The sequence below is a fragment of the Neodiprion fabricii genome, chromosome 3, assembly GCF_021155785.1.
Source record: "Neodiprion fabricii isolate iyNeoFabr1 chromosome 3, iyNeoFabr1.1, whole genome shotgun sequence".
Taxonomy (NCBI): Eukaryota; Metazoa; Arthropoda; class Insecta; order Hymenoptera; family Diprionidae; genus Neodiprion; species Neodiprion fabricii.
Window position 1 is genome coordinate 32,072,830 of NC_060241.1, and position 20,454 is coordinate 32,093,283.

Here is a 20,454-nt window from a genome sequence, read left to right on the forward strand (position 1 = left end):
TCTCAAATCTAACTTTCCAAGCATGTGTTGAAAAAACATATTGTCAAACCTCGTGAGCTCGCACCATGAATCGATTAATTATTCCATAATTTTTGGATTACCGAAAAATGGGGGATTTGCAAGTTCAAGACGTAATTTGTGAATACTGTTGGAACAAGTCTCAAATCTGGGTGGGATATTTTGATTCTATCAAGATATCGTATTATACAAATATGTATGCAGATACATATATGACGTATAATGATTACGACTAAGATCAAATAGAAAAATCTCTTATTGTTGTTATCTTACAGCAAAATGTATTGTCTGTACAAATTAGGCACTCTTTGTTATTAAAAATTACTTTTACAGCAGCGCGCATTTACGTTTAAAATAATAATAATCATAATCATATTCATATAACAATAATATGTTAAGTTATAACATGTGTAATATATGTATGTATGTATGTATATGGTAACAGCAATAATAGGTAACGACCGATGAATGACAATCGATTAGACAAATGATTTGAGTGAAAAGAGAAATAAAGGTAATAAAAATACGAAGATAATTCGATGATTGGATGAAAATAAATAATAAAAATAAGTAGCGAAGCTGCAAAACGCGCAAATCGGCTAGTACCTAGTATTTACACAAATTGTCATATCAAAATATAATACGCTCATTTAATATTAAATAGTTATATATGATCCTGTCTGTGTTCATGTAAAAATATGATCTCCAGAAGCATTTAGACCTCATCGGCAGCTAAAACATCTTTTTCGGTAGGAGAAACTTTCTCATTTCTCTCCTGCTCTTTCATTTGCAGAGCAGCCGCAGCCTCGAGTACACGAATTCTTCCCTCGTGTTTTACGATTACAGCCTTCAACTTTCTTATCTCTTCGGCAAGCTCCTTTAGAACTTCATCCTAAAGAATTTTAAAACAGGGATAATATGACACGATCTTGAACAAATTACCGTCAACTTTTTGTTCAGCTCACTCACTGGAAGAGTACAAATACTACATACCGAAACATTGGAGGCTGGTGGTGCGGCACTTTGAGCCGCGGTAGCACCAACTTTGGCACTTTTACCCAATACATTGGCTTTCTTGTGCACCTTAAGATCGTTCTTTGCCGCTGCTGGCTGATAGCCATCCCTCAAGGAAATCAGAATGGGTTCAGCATCTGAACCGGATTCCCATTCCTCTGCAGTAATGGCAGCTGCATGTCCTGGAGTGTCCGGATACAAGTCTTCTTGGAATAGTTCGGACTATATGGAAACATAGACATTATTGTAATATTGTTGGTAATTTGCTTGAAACTATGACTCAAATTTCTCAATTAACATTAATTAATATCTTTAGTGAACAGTTGCAGGATTAATAACAGAAAATTGAAATTGGAAGGTATTACCACTACTAAGATCGTCGTATCAATCTGGATAAAGATTGCAGGAAAAAAAATCACGTGGTATTTTATGCCAATTAAGATGATACGGCACATGGAATAAAAATTGCGTCATACATGACTCATGACAATACCTTTCTTGGTACGGTCATTGAAACGACTTGGCAGAATCCAGAATTATTGAGACGATAGAAACGAGATATTTCACAACTGTTGACATCGCAGCCACGTTTTGGCATCATTCCTATCCCTCGCTGAGGATCCGGCGTCTGGAAGGTGTTGATATAGTGGACAAAGGGCGGCTCAGGAGTGATCTCAAAATAACGAATCACAGAGTCGCCTTTGCCACACAGGAAGACTAAGTTTGTGTCAGGATCGTACAATGGAAACATGACTCCGTTGCTTGTGTCCAATTCCACCATGACTATGGGTTCACCTAACATATCGGGAGCACGGAGTGAATACTGCCTCTCTGACATCTTGCTGAAACCTGTTGTGAAGATGAGGCCACCCCTGTGAAAAAATAAAAAGCTATTTATGAATGAGTGCGGCTAGTTTCGAGAATCAAGAATAGTAACAGGTAATTTTTTTTATTCGCCATTCTACGTTCGTAAATGATTGATCCAATTAATTTTCGTTTCTGGCATTGTGTATATTTAAATCACAAAACCTTATGAGATTCAGCAGTCAATAATCTGATCTTTCCTTCTCAATTGGTGAAAACTTAAGAATAAGGTATCAACCCTAACAATTAATCAAAATGTAAACTTGGGAAATAATTATTGAATCGTTTTTAATATACACAGATCTTTGCAACTGATATTTAATAAATGATGTTCAAGCACTGATTCAGGTAATTCTTCACAAACAAAAATAAAAATTGATGACAAATAATATATTATCTGAATCATCATTAATATTATCTAAATACATGAACCGGTTCTTGGTGCCTCTAATCATTGTAGCTCATTATTAAAGGCTAAAAATTTGGGTGGTGAAAAAAGGATTAACACTAAAATGAGATTCAATAGAATAAATACAATAAAAATATTTAGCAACTATGGTGGAAAGTGGAAAATTGCATTTGCTTAGTTAATTGTAGGAATACTTTTTTACAATCAATAAATGTCAGGGTCATTGATTAGAACGTTACTGGTTAAGTAGAACTGACGTAGAAAAGTTGTTCCGGAATACATGAACAGACAGTTGACTGCATTCAAGACTTATCAAATTGTTATGTTATCAATGCCCTAAAAGATTAAGCACCCACGCCGTAACAATTTTAAATTAGATTTGAAGAACAAATCATCGTGACTCTGGACGAATCTTCTGTAAATACAAGACTGCAGATAAGTAATAAATGATATCAATTCAACTGTCCATTAGACAAAAAATGATTCCAAGTAGTTACAAAACACAAATCTCTTGGCTAAGTTGGAAATAAAAATAGAAGAACTGCAATTGCGAATTGAATGTAAATTTTTAGTATTGAAGTGACTGTTTAATTTCTCAAGATTCTCCCAAGATTCTGGATTTATTAAAACAGTTTAAAGTAAAATATTCAGATAACTCTGCAACACGCCATTTCGAAATGCGCTTGTCTGCCAAATTTGTTAGCCAATAAACTGTCCAATAAATTACCAAAGTATATTCCGCAAAACTGACAGAATAGATTATTATTTTTTATTTTTGAACAAATGTTTATATTACCTAAGAAAAATAGCTCGAGTGGCCTTGGTGCCTTCATGAGCAATGGCTTCTTCCAGAACTTCTCCAGATCTAGGTTCAAGTAGGCGAATTTTCTTGTCCTTACAAGTAGTGACTAAACGGGACCCATCCCAGTTCCAACAAGCTGAGTAAACAACATCGGGATGGGAGTCAATGCGCACCAAGGCTTCACCAGTTCCCACATTCCAAATTATAACCAAATTGTCAGAGCCTGCGGTAAGAAGTACATTCAGTGCAGTTGGGTGCCAGAGAACAAGTCCTACTCTGCGTTGATGCAGCTGTAGATCGACCACAGGCTCCGTGAGGGTGCGGGACAATCCACTGTCAGGGATCTGCCATACTTTAACGACGCAATCCTCCGACCCTGATGCTATGACATTGTCATTGTGCGGGCACCATGCTATGTCCAAAACTGGTCCCTTGTGTCCACCCACCAAGGGATAATCGGCTGGAATTCTACCCACCTGTTCAAGTCCATTAATAATTTTTGTTATTTTGTGGATTACAACTTACAATCTCTTCATTATTACATAATTCTTTCATAATGATATAGTAAGCTTCTATCCAGTTTTGAAATAACTCAAGATGCTTTCAAAAGCTGCACTCTAGCTCCGAATAAACCATGAATCTTTTTTGCATATTTTTGTGAGTTGCTAAACAGTCTTTAATTCATACAAAACAAACCTCGCATAATTTAATTCTGTACGGAATGAAATTAACAAGAATTCACTAAAGTTGGCTTTGCCCCAAAAATGCAAACAAGAATGATCGAAACTGGCTGTACTTGTGCATTTGCCAATATTACGTCATAACTCCAGTTACTAATCTAACTCGGGCCTTGTATTCAGAAGTGTACACGGTATGAGCTGGTAACATGTCTTACAAGGCGAACCGATATCATGGTCATTATTGAATGTTATAAAGACACTGATAATATAAGTTTTTTTTTCTTGCGTATCAACTGACAGACTCAACAGTGTAATTAAAGTTTTTACAAATAACTTAAACTCAGATCTTGCAAGCAGGCGAAAAGAAACTATTACCATGTAAAATATAGTAAATCTTAAATCTGTTATGCAGCTCTAATGAAGCCTTAAATTGATTTAAAACTTAAGATCACTGAGTCTAACTTTGTATTTCTGATGCTTATATAGCCAAAATTACAAGAATACCATCGATGGGATCATCGTACTGCAGGAGAAAGTTATATTTATTTCACTTGTTTACAGGATCATCTAAGATTAGCTTGACTGAGACTCTCTCAATGTCAGAAAGTACAATCGCACGATCATGACTCATCGACCCTAAGACCATTGAAAACTATTTATAGCTCACCCATAAATTATCAAATTTGTAACATTAATTTACAACTAAGGTAATAACAAAAACAGCAAGCATGATAGTTTTGAGAATAGCCAAACAGAAAGCATGACATAGATTTTGGTGGTGAAAATGTTCAATGGGAAATATTGTGGACGCGTACTACACACGTCACAATAACATACATCAATTAGTCTTTGGAGATTAAAATGTAAATTTAAGTATAACTTGAGTTAATCTTTGGAACGAGCCACACTATTGGAATAAAGTGACTTTCTTCCAATCCCGTAATATTCGTGATGTATTCATGGTATACGCGACCTGTAAAAAAGGAAAAAATTCACACATACATCAACCCACCTTGTTATGAGGAAGTACTATAAAAGCACCACCTCCAGCAGACTCAACAATGATGGCGAGGAACTTTGGATTAACAGCGCAAAAGGTTGAGTCCCATGAGGACTTGGACACCCTGATGTTATCGTAGCATTGTTCCCGTTTCAATGCCGTGCCATAGACATGACGGAATTTGCTGCTTCGCACCACACGAAAAGACATACCTAACCAAGCTACCTACTACACTGGACCTGCAACAGATCAACAAACAATATTGAGACAAGAGAACTTAACCTAAAAAAGCTCAGCGCTCCAACTTACTAGGAACGTTCGTGTATGTATTATAATATTATTGGTAATAAATAATTATTACGTAGGAAGCGCGGGTATGGCCGCCACATGGATCATCCCCTTGACTTATAAATAGATATTCCCCACTATCGGAGAGGAATAAAATGAAAAATATTTCCCAGATATTTTCACCGAATTTTCAACATGCAGACCAGGGGAAGGGAAGTGCCGCAGCGGTGTGCGTCAATCGCGATATCTCATTTCGGTTGGGTGGATAACCGCGGGATGGCGGCACCCTGCGCCGGGACCGGAAACCGCCCTGCAACGCCTTATTTGGCAATGCGCACCCTCTCGCACGCACGGGTATCCACCCCATCCCTCTGCACATGTTCTTTCTCACTCGGTCGCTCCGCCGCGGCACACCCTACCGCCCCCCGTTGATGATGAATTTTCACAAGAAGTTTAATCGTTATTCAAATAATATTCAGTTATCTTACTATTTATCAAACGGCCGGCGATAACGCGGGAATTGACCGTCAGGAGACTTTCCTCCGATGACAGGCGGCACACGCTTTTGGAAAAGAGCTCCTTCTCTCCCCCGCCCCCGCGGCCATACCGCCCGCCCGTCCCCGTCCCACTTTGGTTACTCGGAATCACTCGGCCCGTTCTGCGCGTGCCCCGCGTCGAATGCGGCCAACACGGGGGAAAAAGCGCGCTTATTTTAAAAATACCCATTGACTAACTCGACCACGACTAACGGCTATAAATAGGAGTTGCGTGGATAATGCGTGGTCGTGCGTGAGCCAGTATCGCGTAACATTATGAGAAACAATTTTTTTGACAATATTGCTTGGGTTTTTCACATTTTTTATTACTAACTTGATCGCGTGATTAATTTACAAATACAAATCAATTCAAGCACATGCATTGTGCATTTATTAATACGCGCAACCTTTTACACAATAATTATTCGTTACGCTGATTACGCATCAGTAGATAAGGTCCAGGAAGGCTTCGACTCACGTCTTTCATACATAAGTATATCTTGTAGCGGTGTACTTTGATGGTACCTCGACAATTTATTTCACATACATGCAACTTGCGTAATACTAAGTCTCCGAATTAGATTTTTCACGGCAATTATCATTCTGCAGTCAAAGCTTAAAAAAATTAATCTCACTATTATATGGTGATGGGAAGGTATGAATTTTCAAATACCTGCACTCTTCACACTTTGAGGACGTTCATGAGACATTTACCGGCGAACTCTACTGAAAAAATTCGCTTTACAAATTTTATCAATGTTATACGAAGAACCGTGTTCTTTTTTCGTTCAAATGTGTATTCTCGACGTTGCACAAAAAATTCATGCATACAAGCTGCAGATCATAAACGTGCGAAAGAAAATCTATATGATCCGATCCTATGTTGTTTTTTAAACATTAAAAGTTTGCAAATGATGATTCAAATTCTTCGATTATCATGCTGAATAGGATTATATAGCTACAAAAGTAAAGTGATTCAATGAATTTCTTAGTTAAAATTACACGAGCCTGTAGATTAATCTAAAACGTATCATTTTAAAAGTAATATTAGTTTAATAACCTTGTACACTTCGTATTAAGTACATGTTTCAATAATTAAGAACCGCTGTAACAGGTCAACGTACATTATTTAAAAGATATTACTTTACAAAGGAGAGCAAATAGGCTCACTCCTGCGGGGGAATGTCCAATACCCGGTCGTTAAGTACATTATCGATCATAATCGATAACTTCATCATATAATTACATATCGTATTTGAGTACCCCTAATTGAGATACTCAAGAGACAAGTAATAAGGCCGTTGTGTTCGTTAATAATTACACATTAATAATTAGAATAAAACCTAATACTTATACTGATGCTTGAGTAAGATTATGGACATAGGCCTAAGCGCGGCATCCACGAATTCTTTCAATATACCTATAAATTAAACTGCAAATATTTAGATACAATATTAAAGTGAATAGAATTCATTGAAAAACCATTACAATTAGCCGAATTTAGTCACTTATTCTACATTGTATTAAACAAATAACAGAAACAAAGAATTTGTAATGCTGGCACATTCATTGATGGGACCTATAATATAATTCGAAAAATTAAGTTTCTTGCCTGTAAACACTGTCGCCTCACAACAATAAGTAAGTAGCAGCAGTTTGAACCCTCGCTTTGGGTACACATAAATACGTTGAGCAATTTCAAAGGCTACAAATATTTGCAATTTTAAAAACGTCAAGTCCATGATGCTTTGAATATTGTTTAAACATTCAATACTTTTTGGTGAATTTTTTTTTTTTAACAAACGAACAACTTACTTTTCTAGTACTAACACAGTCTCTGCTATGTGAGTAAAATATTCTCGGTCCTAGCATGAAATCAGTACTTTGTGCGAATCTCAGAAAACCCCACTGAGCTATAAGTACTGGGCTTCCAGTGTTAGGCCATGTCCACTCTCTTGATAGGACATTTTTATCGATTATCTGTAAAAAAAGCTAGCTGGGCTGCTTTATCATTTTGGCAATAACGAAGATCATAACAGTATGTACATATGTACAGAACTAAAGGAGCACCGATGTTAATCTGTCTAGCTACCCGCGTTATTGTAAGATGTTCGTCCACCCAGTTCAAGAAGGTAGCGGTCCGGGTGATCCAACCAATCAGTCGTACTTAGCTTGACCACCCTCTGTTTCTCAGCTTCTTTGACTTGCCACTTTTTAATCTCTAACTGTAACTCTCTGAAAAGTGAATAACTATTAGTACGAATACTTAACATAACATTAAAAATAAAACGAAAGTATGGAAATTTATGGCATTACAGTTTTCAGCGTAAGCAACCACGAACAGAGTTCATCAATAGCTGGGTCAGTCCAATAACAGACCTACGGACCAAATTGAAAATCGATGAAGAATCAAAGTGTACCCTACCTGGATTTCCGATCTCCACAACCCCAAGCTTCCAAGCTATCAAGACGATAAGGTACACCGTTAAGTTTAAGGCACTGGAACGATTTGTCCAAATCAACGCAAGGATTTCGTGGATCACTGCCGGCTCGGACACCTTGCGGATAGCCACGGATCATTGTGTTTAGATAAACTAGCTTGGGTCCTCTTTCCACGATTCTAAATGTGGGTGAAAGCTCTATAACCATGGAATCTTCATCACCCCAATAGAGGTGAGATTCACGCCATTCAACGGCCGAACATATACAGTATGTTGGGCGATCGCCTCCTTCCTCAGGACTCACACCCCTAAGGAACAATAAAGTAGGACCCTTATATCCCAGGACATGGTGTATGAATCTGTTCGCACCAGATCCGTGTTGCCCACTGTTATAAAGAAGAGTCCAATGACTGGGGTACGTTGGTCCAGCCATTTTTGCTATCAGTGCTTGAGTACCTTCCGTAGGAGAAATCTCAGCCTACGTACATAAACATGACCCCTCATTACGTAATAAGAGTACTGAACCTATTGTGTTGAAATCAAAATATTCTTTACATTGAAAAATCTGCCAGCAATGCAGCTATAATCTTGTAATGTCTCACACAAAAGCACTCAACAAGTAAGAACTGATCTGTTGCTCATTGAGTAACAGTGTTTCGAAATAGTTTCACAAAAATGATCTATTACTTTGCACATTACAACTTTCATCAAACATGTGGCATCAACTAGTATAGAATAGGCAATATTCTTTGGCCATCATACCAAATTTATGGTTCTGGTACAACAGCGACGGTGAAATTATGTATCTTTTACATATTTACCTGCGTGTAACAGAGTGGAAGACTTCCAGAAAGTAGCCAGACATGGCTTAAAGGAAGCAGAGGTTTTGATCCATCGAGAGGTGCAGATTGCTCTAGAACTGGTGTAGCTGGTGCTAATTGTGGTCGTGACTGAACTTCAGAAAGTAAGGCTGCACCATTTCGATATGCCGTTGTGAAAGCGTGGACAATATAACGATGTAGGCCGTTAAACAACCGTGGGCAATTTTGCCATAACCAATTGCTCACATAGCTCACAGATAGGACTTCTTTGCCGTGAAACTGGAATAAATTTCTTTACAGTCTTGATTGAATTACAATCAACAGAATATAACAAATTTGATTACAAGTCATGATGACAAATGTGTGGATGACATAACAGTTATAAAACAAGTTTCACTTTGAAATAAACTTTGTAAATGTTTTTTGCAATTGAATAACACATTGGCTAGATGAAATAATTTAAAATTTGAACTGTAGTTTAATTTTTATTCTATTATTTCATGTATAGTCAACGACAGATATTGTTACCTCAAGTTAATTTTAACTACTGCCAGTAGATATTTATCATACAATGAAAAAGGTGGGTTTACTAACACAGGATTTGGTAACAGATTCGATTGTACGATGAATGTGTGGGCAGCGCTGTGGTCCGCCACTTGAGCTGTCCAAAGCTAATTGATAAGTAACCATTAGTAAGTCGTCTAAGCCGTCAGGGACTACGTCTATGCCTTCCCTGGCATACATCTTGACATAATTTTCCAATATCGTTTGGTCATTCATGATCGAAAGAAACCTTTCAATCTGCTGTCTGAATGCAGAAGTTCCAAGATGGGAAGTTGTTGCTTTTGACTGACGATGTAAAAACAAAAACAACTTCTCCGCAAGCTTGGGATACTGCGGAAACATATATCGTTTAAATACATTCTCGGTAACTCCATTTACAGATTCCTCTTGTTGTGATCGTTCTGTTAGGATCTAAAAAGTTACAAATAAATTAATTTTAACATTGATGCAAACTATAAATTCATATTGATGATATGTGACATGAAATCTAGCTGTGATAATATTTCTGACACTTTAAATATATGCTCTAAGCAGGGCTGGGAGCTGATAAAACTTTGATAACAAGTCTAGTCGAATAGTCTGTAAGAAACTGTTGAATACCAAATTTCAAATTACCTCCGCAGTTCCTAATTATTTGTACTTGAGACTGTGACTTGAGAATTTGTAAATTTTCAGTCGCAGCAGTGGTTGGTCATGTGATTTTCAAATATTTACTATGTATAGTGAAAATCGTGTCAGATGAAGGAAGCGTGACCCCTACAATACAAAGACAGAAATTTGGAAAAAAAACCTTCCTAGCTCATCAATTTTTCATGTCGAATTTGGCTATATATGCGATAAGTTAGAGGGATGCCCTGGTCGATTTCGACGTTGACATAAATATCTCCAAATGTCAAAGTTCACCTATCTCAAACGCGAACAAGGGTTTAATAGCTCTACTCTACGCACGATTCTGAACAAAAACACCCCAATACATTTTTATTTGAGTCAGAAATAGAAAAATGGCACTGGTTCTACGAAGTAGCAATAGTAAATTCATAGAATCCATGCCATCTCTTTTGTTTGTATTCTTTTGTGTATATGGATTCGAGTGTTTTTGTTCGGAATTGTGCATAGAATGGGGCTGTTAAGTTCTTTTTTGCTTTTGACATACGTGGACTTGGATATTTGGAAATATATATGTTTCCATGATAATCTATCGGGGTGACACCTTAAATTTCAGATAATACGAAAATCTCAGCCTAAGTCATCATGACAATTTCCCTTTAACTCCAGAAATGGAACTGTTGCGTTTACAACTCACTATTGTAAAAAATCATAATAAACTTTGACAAGTTTATGCGTGTTAAAGAAAGTACGGACACAAGACTAGTTTACACATAGACATGGCGGATTATTCCGTTTCATCCGAAGTCCTTCTAATTATTCCATGATAAACCGCAGATAATTGGGAGTGCTCGAGTGAAATGTGCATTTCGGTTAATCGAAGGTTCGATAAGCAAGGTTTTACTATACATCTCTACCACAATTTTCTTTAAAATGTGTGTATAAGTATTTCCTTTAAAAACGGAGCAAATTATAGATTATTAGAGACATAGCAATCTGGATATAAACAGAATAAAGTTCTGGAGTAGAAACTCAAACAGATAAAAAAAAAATGTTCATTATTTAACAATTTAGAATTTTTCGTTGCGACTTCCTAACTCTACAGGACACGACATGCAGATGTAAAAAAATACAGATTTTATCATACTGGAATCGAATTTTACTCCGTGATGTTATCAAAGGTGTAAAAGTTGAGGCACAAGTCGTTATCAATATTTTACGATTCACGTGATCTATCAACCGGAGAAAAAAGTCTTCAACGATTGTTTCCGCATCGATTTAAAAGCGATAAAAATACATTAATAAATACATCTGATGATGCGTTGTGACACGTCTGTCATAACACTGCTCCATTGATCTGATGTGTCAGGAATTGTTGTTGAAAGAATGAAAAACAGGAGAATGCAATTCAGGGTACCGTCAGCTCCGTTACCAGTGGCAACAACATATTGCATGGCTAGAGAATAATTATGCAAAGGGATGCACTTGCCTTGGCGAGTTTGTCAATCGGTTCGAATTGCGTGTGCGACGTGTGTTCAATGTCGGCCCCAGAGGCACTTCGTGACATGCCTTTCTTCGTCGTAACATCATTTCCCGTGGATGATACCGTGATTGCTTTCTTATGACCCCCCATGGTACCCCGTATGACCTGATTACCCATTATCGCAACTGAATCGTATCTTTTGTTGCACAGTTTTCAGCTAACTACGACACCCTCGCCTCACCATTCGCAATGAAAAATAACAACAACACAACACGGAACCCTGACTTCGGACTGAACTGATGGGAAGCGGATGTCAAACCTTAGACAACGCAATTTCGTTAGAAGTGCAGTCTTGCTGCCTGCAGCTTGGACCATGAACTTGAATATATGTAGAGTATTGCTGAATTCAACCTTGTCAGCTCCCTGACACACGCTGCTAAAAATGGTTCGCAAAATGTCCCTCGATTCTGCCGCCAATCTCCACCTCTAGTAGCGCTAGTAGTTGTCTGAGAAGCTTGCGCGCGGTCAGCGGAGGTAGCGAGTGTGTCAGAAGTCTACCAGCGCCACGTAGAGGAACTAAAAAACGGGGATAAACGCGTACAATTTTTTAGTATACGATCAGTGGTGAGTGTCAGGGGGCTGAACCTTGTGCAACGCTGTGAGAAGTCAAAAATATGTTCGAAATCTTTTAGACTAAGGTCAATACATAACTGCTGAAATTCAAATCTGAAGCTCAAATATTTCTTGAGGTCTCTGCAAGAGGAAACTATAGCAAATGGTAGATCTACGCAAAATCTGTTTAGTGATATATTATTAGCCATATAGTTGGTATGCATGCATGCGAGTTGAAGCCAAGGCAAATCTCCCTAGGATCACTTGTCGTCTGTTCTGCGCCAGAGATTTACGTAAGGTGTCGACAGTTTCGAGATTTTATTTAAAAGCAATTTGAACAGTTAATATCAAATTCTTTTGCATTTTGTTGACAGATCAAAATGGCTGGTATTGCGTCCACAGTCTACACTGTTATCTGCCGCCGCAGTTCAACATTTGCGCTGGCTATAATTGCTGGCACGTTCGTTTTTGAACGTACTTTTGACACCATATCCAACCAAATTTTTGACTCTTATAACAAAGGAGTGAGTATCCAGCGCATGAACAATGTTTTATTCAGGTCCACATTAATAAAAGACTGCTCTCTTCGTGTCATATACATGATTAATTTTTGATGACTATTCAGTTGGATTGTATCAGGTGGTATGCAGTTAGGTTAGCGTAGCATGGCTACCAATACGTAATGTATATTCATCGAATTTTCCAACAGTAAAATTGATTCTTTGTTGCATTTATTGACATTTTTAATCATAATTATTCATGGTTCATTTTCATCAAATACCTAATTGACAAATCTAGTAAAGGTAAAGATTTCCACTTGTACTAATTAATGCATATTTATGTTTGCTAAATCCTGTAGTAATGCTATGTTATTTTCAGAAACAATGGAAGGACATCAAACACAAATATGAGAAGGAATAAGAAGAGACCACAATATGCGCATGCAATAGTATTTAATATTTCATAAACATGATAATATAAATACATAATTTCGATGGATGAAAAGTATATTATAAGTAGTTGAATAAAAAATATTACATATATCTAGAGAATCTTAGTAGCAATTTTAGTTCTAAACTAACCATAATAAAATCTCATTGCAACGCAAAATATAATAAGTAAAAATGACAGTGCGCGTTATGTTAAAAAATGCAAGAAAGTCTAGTACGAGATCAGTTTTAAAAAGCATCACTTACCATACTCGATATTAGGTGTCCAGTATATGACTATTCTAGTATTAGAGAATGTTTTATAACTTTTATATTTCATATGAGTTAAATTAAAATACAATCTATAGTTGAGAACTTTCATCAATGAAGCTATAAAATAGCTAATAAATACTATGTGTTGCAACTTGATTTTATCATAGTGTAGGGGTTAATTTACTCTAATCTAGGATACTAACAGGAGAAATAGAAGAGTTATACCATGCATCTGACATGAGTAGGTGTTGGGGTTAACTGGCTTTTCTTCAATTGATGAAAATGGATGCTAAGTGCATTGCGTAAATTCTTTTTTCCAACGACTTGAATAGCAAAGCATTAATGCCTCGATTGTGTACATGATACTTTATGTAACAAAAGCGTAGTTTACAAGTTTTTTCGATAGCTGAGTACACAAAAAAAAACCATACTGTGATATATAAATTATCAGATTGAAAATTTCAGATTCTCTATTTTTGAATTCGCCAATGGAGAAATTTTGGATTTTTTCCCTGTGAAATACACAGATATATAATATGGTATTAATCGAGTACTTTCATGAGGTTGAAACTCGTAATGTTAATTATTGGAGCATTTTTAGGAAACATGTGTATTTTACAACTTTAGAAATGGTTTAAAATGAAGCAAAATATTCTCAAATTCTACAAACTCAATCTCCTGCGTCATTCTGAGGCTAAAATCCGTTCTTTTTTCTGCAGTACTGCGTTACAATAGCATTACTCATTTCGATCTCGTGTAACTTTATTGATCACCTGATACTTTGCATGACATTTGATGTTGCAGAACCTCAGCAAGAGATTTCAATTCGCCACAGAGCTCGCAAGGTATTGTTGCCTGTTGACCCGCAGGAGAACATAAAATTTGATGTGCAGCCAATCTGTGAGGGCTAAAACTTTCCTCGCAAAATTCACAGGGCAACTTTGTTGTAGAGTCATCCATTTGGCACAAACGAGTGGAAGATAATAGGTTGCCACGTTCATTTCCGAAGCAATTAATGCGATGCCTCTGATAATCTATAAGTTCGAGTGATTTGTTACATATGTCACATAATATACAGGACTCTCCCCTGGCCCGGGCTGCCAATATCTTATCAGCCAATGAAGACCTTAATGGATATCCTGAGTATTGAGTATGGTGTGTTCTATATTCATCAAAAGGACCAGCTGAATCACATGTGTCACGTGGAATAACGCTTGTGTTTACCACATCTGCGTGGATAGGAACATCTCGCTGGTCGCATACGGTACGATGAACTTCATAATCCCGTGAAGCAATCGACTTGTGACAAATGTCACATCGGACAACTGACATTTTTCTAAGTACAGGATTAGTGGTGCACCAGCCAAGCGTACATGATATCTGATGTCGTCTCAACTCATTTGGTGTAAACATACCATCACAGAATTCGCACGGCAATAATGTGGCATCTCCATTCTTGAGACTAGTTGCTCTCGCACTAGATGCAGTAGCTCCAGTTACTTCCCAAGATGCACTCGGTCCGGGTTCTGAAACGAGAAGAGTAGCAGCAACATTTGAATTTTGCTTCCAAGCAATTATTAATCGAGCTTAGATTGATCTCTATAACAACCTACCATCTTCCAATTTTAAAAACTTGTGGTTTGAATCTAAATGCAATTGTGTGTATTTGAACATCACATATTCTCCACAGTCTTCACATTTCTCAGTGCGAGTGCCGCAATAATCAGTGTGTGCAGTCATGTCGCTAAAAGGCAACTCTAACTCACAGTAAAGACAGGAAATGAAGCGTTTCGGGCATTCTGATTGCATATGTTTTTCAAGAAGTCTTTTCTCGATGCTTGCCTTGCAGCCTGAGCATGTCTCATTGGCATGCTCCAGACTGTTATGTTCACCGATATTATGTTTGGGTACTGGTTCCCCACATTTATTACAGAGTTCTATGTGTCTGCTGCAGTGCGCTGTGTGTGTAACATAATTCTGTGATGCAATTTTCTGTTTGCTGCAATAAATCATTGGTATTAAGTTAATTTAGAAATAAGTTATATAAAGAAAAATTTTCAATTTAGATACCAATCGCGGAACAAAAAAGCTAATTTTTAAAGTATTAAAAATAGATGCCTGACATCAATGAGGTTAGCCGTAGGCGTAACTTCTCTCGAACTATTTCAACCATATTTAAACAATTAAAAATTATTTTGAAGGGTGTCAAATGTATCTTACCAATTATCGCACGTTAAACTGTCATTTTCACTCATCTTTCGAATCGTTTAATCACAATACTTCAGGATTTCAACGATGTTTAGGGTTACTAAAGTAGCGTGCACGGTGCAACATAGGTATGTCCTATACGGTCAAACATCAATTGTTAATTTCAACAAAACTTTGTAAAGTACCCGTATTCCCACTGGTAATCCTCGCTTTTTTTAACGCTTGGAATGTGTTCCCAAATTGAGCTACCTTGTCCTGAAAATCGATTGGGCGCTACGTGGTTGTCACAAGTGTCGCGAATACCTCGAAAACTGTGATAGATACGGCAAAACTAACGAAATTTGGTACATAATTACGAATATTAATGTTATGGAATAGATCGAGCGCGTGTCGAAAAGAATCCCATTTCGAAATGAATAACCAGTACTCGGCCGGCAAGTGGGCCTGAGACCATGTGAATCCGTGTTAGCATCTGGTAGCATCTTTATCGGTGAAATCGCTCAATACGCCAGTATGGTGACTACTTCAAATAATTATATTTCAGTGTGTGAGACGAGGTTGTCATATACGTGTTAGAAAAAAGCAACGCAGCTTTTCGCTATTCCGCTGTGTAGGTAATTTTTGGTATCACGCTGCACCGGTATAAAAAAGTAACAGAGAAAATACTTGTATATTCTAAGTCTACTATGCCATATTCCGCGGATTATATAAAAAATAAACTGTCTGATAAGCTGGATACCCTACACGTGGTAAGTGTATCTTTCTCCCGTGCGTAAGACCGTCGAATCATCTGCCACGTTAGTCTCGATTACGGCTTAACCTGCCATCGTTTGGTTACGGTATGGCCTCAGGACATGTGACAAAACAATCAATTAAATATTCTAAATTATCCAGTAGTAACAACCACATGATAATCCTGTAAATTGTCGGTATCAGCATCGTGAACAAGATCTTAGAAAATGTGCGAAGACAGTCGTGTTATTATTTTCCTTGTGACTGTACTGCTAAGGTGGTGTGCCACATATCACCCATATAGCGGCCAAGGAAAACCACCGATGTTTGGCGATTACGAAGCACAAAGGCATTGGCAAGAAGTAACATTCAATTTACCATACCAAGAATGGTACACCAATTCATCGAACAATGATCTACAATATTGGGGCCTCGATTATCCACCGTTAACCGCGTATCACAGTCTGCTATTGGGCTACGCTGCCAACAAAGTAAATCCAGATTACGTGAAACTTGGAGACTCAAGAGGCTTTGAATCCGATGGTCATAAATTATTCATGAGGCTGTCTGTGATTATTGCAGACATATTTATTTATATGCCAGCAATGTTCTGGTTTGTTTCAAAATTACAAATCACTAACTCTGAAAAAGTGAACGACAGTGACTCAAACATTTTTGCCCTTAAAAAACGCGATTTCATTCTAATATCTATTTTGATTTATCCTGGATTGATACTCATTGATCATGGCCACTTCCAGTACAATTGTGTATCTTTAGGATTATTTGTCGCTGCTGTCACAGCAATTTTACAACGAAAATTACTTGTCGGCTCATGCTTTTTCACATTAGCACTGAACTATAAGCAGATGGAATTGTACCATTCCCTGCCGTTCTTCATCTACATCTTGAGTAGTAATATAGTCTATAAAAAAAAATCGCTAACTATTCAATTCCGAAAGCTGGTGTTTGTTGCTCTGGTTGTATTGATAACATTTGCAGTAATTTGGAGTCCATTCCTATTAAGTATCGAAGTATTCTTCAATGTAATCGACAGATTATTTCCGCTTGCTAGAGGTCTATTTGAGGATAAAGTTGCAAACTTTTGGTGTACGGTAAACGTATTATACAAATTACGTGACACATTCTCTAATCTGACATTAGCTAAAATTTGCCTTGTAGCAACCCTTGTATCAGTTTTACCATCGAATTTAGATCTCTTCCGAAAACCGACCAATGAAAAGTTCATATTGTCACTAATAAATACATCTCTAGCATTTTTCTTATTTTCTTACCAAGTGCATGAGAAAAGTATACTTCTGGTTGGTGTGCCAGTGTTGCTTTATACCCATGAAGATCCTCTTGGGTGCTTTTGGTTTTCAATTATTTCTAACTTTAGTATGTTACCCTTGTATGCTAAGGATCAGTTACTTGTAGCTTATGTTGCTATTACTACCTTTTACATACTTTCTTTTTGTTGGATGTTCTCTGATATCTTTTGTCTTCCCAATGAAAAATCTGAACGCACTTCTGATATGAAGAATGATAAGTTGAAGGCCAGTGGATCTTTGCGAAAAACTCGATCAAAAAAGGAAAGCTCAAAGTTAGACTCTATTGAAGAAAATCCATTTAAAAATGTTAACTGGAATCGACTTGCAATTCGATTATTTTATGCTTCCATGGTGGGAATGTTATTTTTAACACTAGGGATGTTTTGCCTAAAACCACCTAAAAGATACCCCGATTTGTTCCCAGTTTTGATATCTTTATACTCATTTGAACATTTCTTTTTATTCTTCATTTACTTTCACTTCAAACAATTTACTTCGGATACTAGTAATAATAAAATTAAGTCTATGTAATACATCATCAATGGTAACTTAAGGGAAAACATACATTTGGTACTTATGAAGAAAATACAGTCTTAGACAAATGATTTTGAAGTAAAAGTGAATAACCATAAAAATCGATTTCATTATGCCCTTGGGGTTGTGTGACTGGCCTTTAATAAAATCTTCATAAAACTGTCAATTCAATGTGTTAATGCGCAAACAAGAAGAATCTAGTTATTAGTTGTATCACTTAATTATACATCGGATTACCAATAAGACTGTATTTTGAAAAGATCAATGATTATTTATTAATAAACTGGCCACCTGTTGTTGGTCAAACTAATTGCTCATCGAGTTTATATTAATGGATCCTAATGACTTCATATGTTTTGTGGGTTCACTCTTTTTATTTCTGCATTAATACAGACATAAATTTCTCATACTAGTTATAATCATAATGTTAAAAATATAAAATAAGTATGGTGATTTCCACTTGTTGCGTTTAGTTGGTTTGCCCGAGTTTAATGTCATTAGAAAGGCTGATTTCCTAATTGGAAGTTAGTAATCACGCGCATATTGCCGATAGTATATTTGTGGTGACGGTCGTAATACATGTATTAATTTTGAACGCAGAAGCAATACTGATTTCTTATCTGAAATTAATTGCACAGCTCGTTGAATCAATTTAAAAAATATTATAAATCAATCATTAGTCCATTAGCTCATAACCATTTACCACCACCACTTTCAAATATTTCTGTAAGTGGTTACACGAATTTTCCGCTCTATTGATAGTTCTAAAATGACATCTCACCCGAAGTGTAAAACTGACTGAACTTTGATCTCTTTTAACATTCAGCCAGGGATACAAGACTACAAGCTAAAACTAGAAATAGGACTTGGGAGTGAATTTTTAGTCAGTACCGAAATTCAGATCCATCAGCTTCTACCAGATTTGCTGATAAATTCTGGGACTTAAGCTTAATTATAATAGTGGTATACGATTCACAATAAGTGTTTATTATAATTGTATACTGTCAACAATAAATGTGGATAATAATAGCAGTGTCACGTTAGAACAACCGATCACAAAAGTGTAATTTAATCAGGTGCTTCGTCGTTACTACTTGGGTGCTTTAGTCAAGATATAAGGCCTCAATTTTTCGGATTTGAAAGTTTGGTTTTCATATTCCTTTGCTAATAGGATGTTATAGTAACAGAGTACTCACAGAAATCGATCAAATAATAATAAAATGTGAAAACAGCCCAAAAATTAGGTCCTTTTTAGGTGCTAATTAACGCATAATGGTCATTAATCATCCCCTCCATCACCCTGCACAAGCCTAATGGCTCATGGACTCATATCCTATCGGGTAAGGGGGATGGTGTAAGTGATTATAATTGTTACTAAAGTTTTTGTTATAACTGTTATTATTAATACTATTATTATTATTATCAATAATTAAAGATGACCGAACAGTTCTTTGTATAGTACTTTATTAGAACTTGAGAAGGAGCACCTAATTCCTGTCTAAATGTACTTCCCAAAATATTTGTTGCTTCTGTACTTTTTGACACTACTCTGCTACCATGACGTTGTGTTAGTAGAGCAATGTACAAACGAAATGTAGAAACGATATAAAAATATCAGGCATAAAACTTTTGATTCGGCACGTAAGAACATCTAATTGCATTTTTACAGGTTCTTTGACATGGCTTTGCTGATATCATCCACATCGTGGATAATGTTCCCAAAGTATACTATGTTATTACAATTTACTAATTGGCTTAGAGAAGGAAATTCCATATTGCGTTCCAAAATACAATTTCTTTTTTCGAATCAATCGCTTTTTTATTCAACAGGAAGTTGTGGACGAGTCTGATGGTTGTGGGGGAAAGTTTGCTGTGCTAGTTGTCTCAAATGCATTCGTAGGCAAGCCTCTCTTACAAAGACACAGGTAAAGTAACTATCTGACCATCACTATCCCTACTCAATATTCTTTGAGAAATTCTTTAGTTAGATTTTGGTGTACTTCTGGCTCTGGAATATACCTTAAGAATGGCTTAATTTTCATTTTATCCAGATAGATGTCAAACACAACCACTGTTCATATGGATTCCATTTACTTTCAGACTTGTCAATTCAGTCTTGGAAGAAGAGTTAAAAGAAATACATGCTTTTTCGCAGAAGACCCTCACACCAGAGGAATGGGAAAAACGAAATGCTTAACTCTGCGTGATTTTATTAATACCGATTCAATGATAAATAAATATTAGCATTCACCGTTGAAAAAATTTCTATTCATTCATTTGCCAGTATCTGGTAGCTGCTTATGATACATTAT

At 36.7% G+C, this 20,454-nt stretch overlaps 5 protein-coding genes across 8 annotated transcripts; 2 read left to right on the forward strand and 3 right to left on the reverse strand.

Moving 5' to 3' along the window:
* Positions 1–256: 256 nt before the first annotated feature.
* On the reverse strand, positions 257–5,695 carry LOC124177819 (coronin-1C-A). Of its 3 annotated transcripts, none has more exons than XM_046560655.1 (6): positions 5,564–5,695; positions 4,800–5,026; positions 3,102–3,583; positions 1,526–1,904; positions 1,012–1,254; positions 257–910 (listed from the first exon to the last, which is right to left on the reverse strand). In XM_046560655.1, the coding sequence occupies exons 2-6, from the start codon at positions 4,995–4,997 to the stop codon at positions 734–736; spliced, it is 1,479 nt and encodes a 492-aa protein (XP_046416611.1). In that variant the 5' UTR covers positions 4,998–5,026; positions 5,564–5,695; the 3' UTR covers positions 257–733. The 3 variants fall into 3 exon arrangements, with proteins under 3 accessions (XP_046416611.1, XP_046416612.1, XP_046416613.1); XM_046560656.1 differs by lacking the exon at positions 5,564–5,695 and adding an exon at positions 5,149–5,309; XM_046560657.1 differs by lacking the exon at positions 5,564–5,695 and adding an exon at positions 5,097–5,309.
* Positions 5,696–5,975: 280 nt separating this feature from the next.
* LOC124178767 lies at positions 5,976–11,855 on the reverse strand. Its single transcript, XM_046562376.1, has 6 exons — positions 11,533–11,855; positions 9,468–9,848; positions 8,874–9,152; positions 8,037–8,530; positions 7,704–7,846; positions 5,976–7,591 (listed from the first exon to the last, which is right to left on the reverse strand). The coding sequence occupies exons 1-6, from the start codon at positions 11,701–11,703 to the stop codon at positions 7,581–7,583; spliced, it is 1,479 nt and encodes a 492-aa protein (XP_046418332.1). The 5' UTR covers positions 11,704–11,855; the 3' UTR covers positions 5,976–7,580.
* Positions 11,856–12,187: 332 nt separating this feature from the next.
* On the forward strand, positions 12,188–13,190 carry LOC124178769 (cytochrome b-c1 complex subunit 9). 2 transcript variants are annotated; one of them, XM_046562379.1, is made up of 3 exons: positions 12,188–12,436; positions 12,513–12,662; positions 13,018–13,190. In XM_046562379.1, exons 1-3 carry the CDS (start codon positions 12,365–12,367, stop codon positions 13,057–13,059), a joined length of 264 nt encoding a protein of 87 aa, XP_046418335.1. In that variant the 5' UTR covers positions 12,188–12,364; the 3' UTR covers positions 13,060–13,190. The 2 variants fall into 2 exon arrangements, with proteins under 2 accessions (XP_046418335.1, XP_046418334.1); XM_046562378.1 differs by having other exon boundaries at positions 12,197–12,431.
* On the reverse strand, positions 12,834–15,832 carry LOC124178768 (XIAP-associated factor 1-like). Its single transcript, XM_046562377.1, has 3 exons — positions 15,561–15,832; positions 14,954–15,339; positions 12,834–14,866 (listed from the first exon to the last, which is right to left on the reverse strand). Exons 1-3 carry the CDS (start codon positions 15,593–15,595, stop codon positions 14,103–14,105), a joined length of 1,185 nt encoding a protein of 394 aa, XP_046418333.1. The 5' UTR covers positions 15,596–15,832; the 3' UTR covers positions 12,834–14,102.
* A 153-nt stretch (positions 15,833–15,985) lies between these two features.
* On the forward strand, positions 15,986–20,404 carry LOC124178773 (bolA-like protein 2). Its single transcript, XM_046562387.1, has 3 exons — positions 15,986–16,297; positions 19,973–20,067; positions 20,243–20,404. The coding sequence occupies exons 1-3, from the start codon at positions 16,235–16,237 to the stop codon at positions 20,337–20,339; spliced, it is 255 nt and encodes an 84-aa protein (XP_046418343.1). The 5' UTR covers positions 15,986–16,234; the 3' UTR covers positions 20,340–20,404.
* The last annotated feature ends 50 nt before the right edge of the window (positions 20,405–20,454 follow it).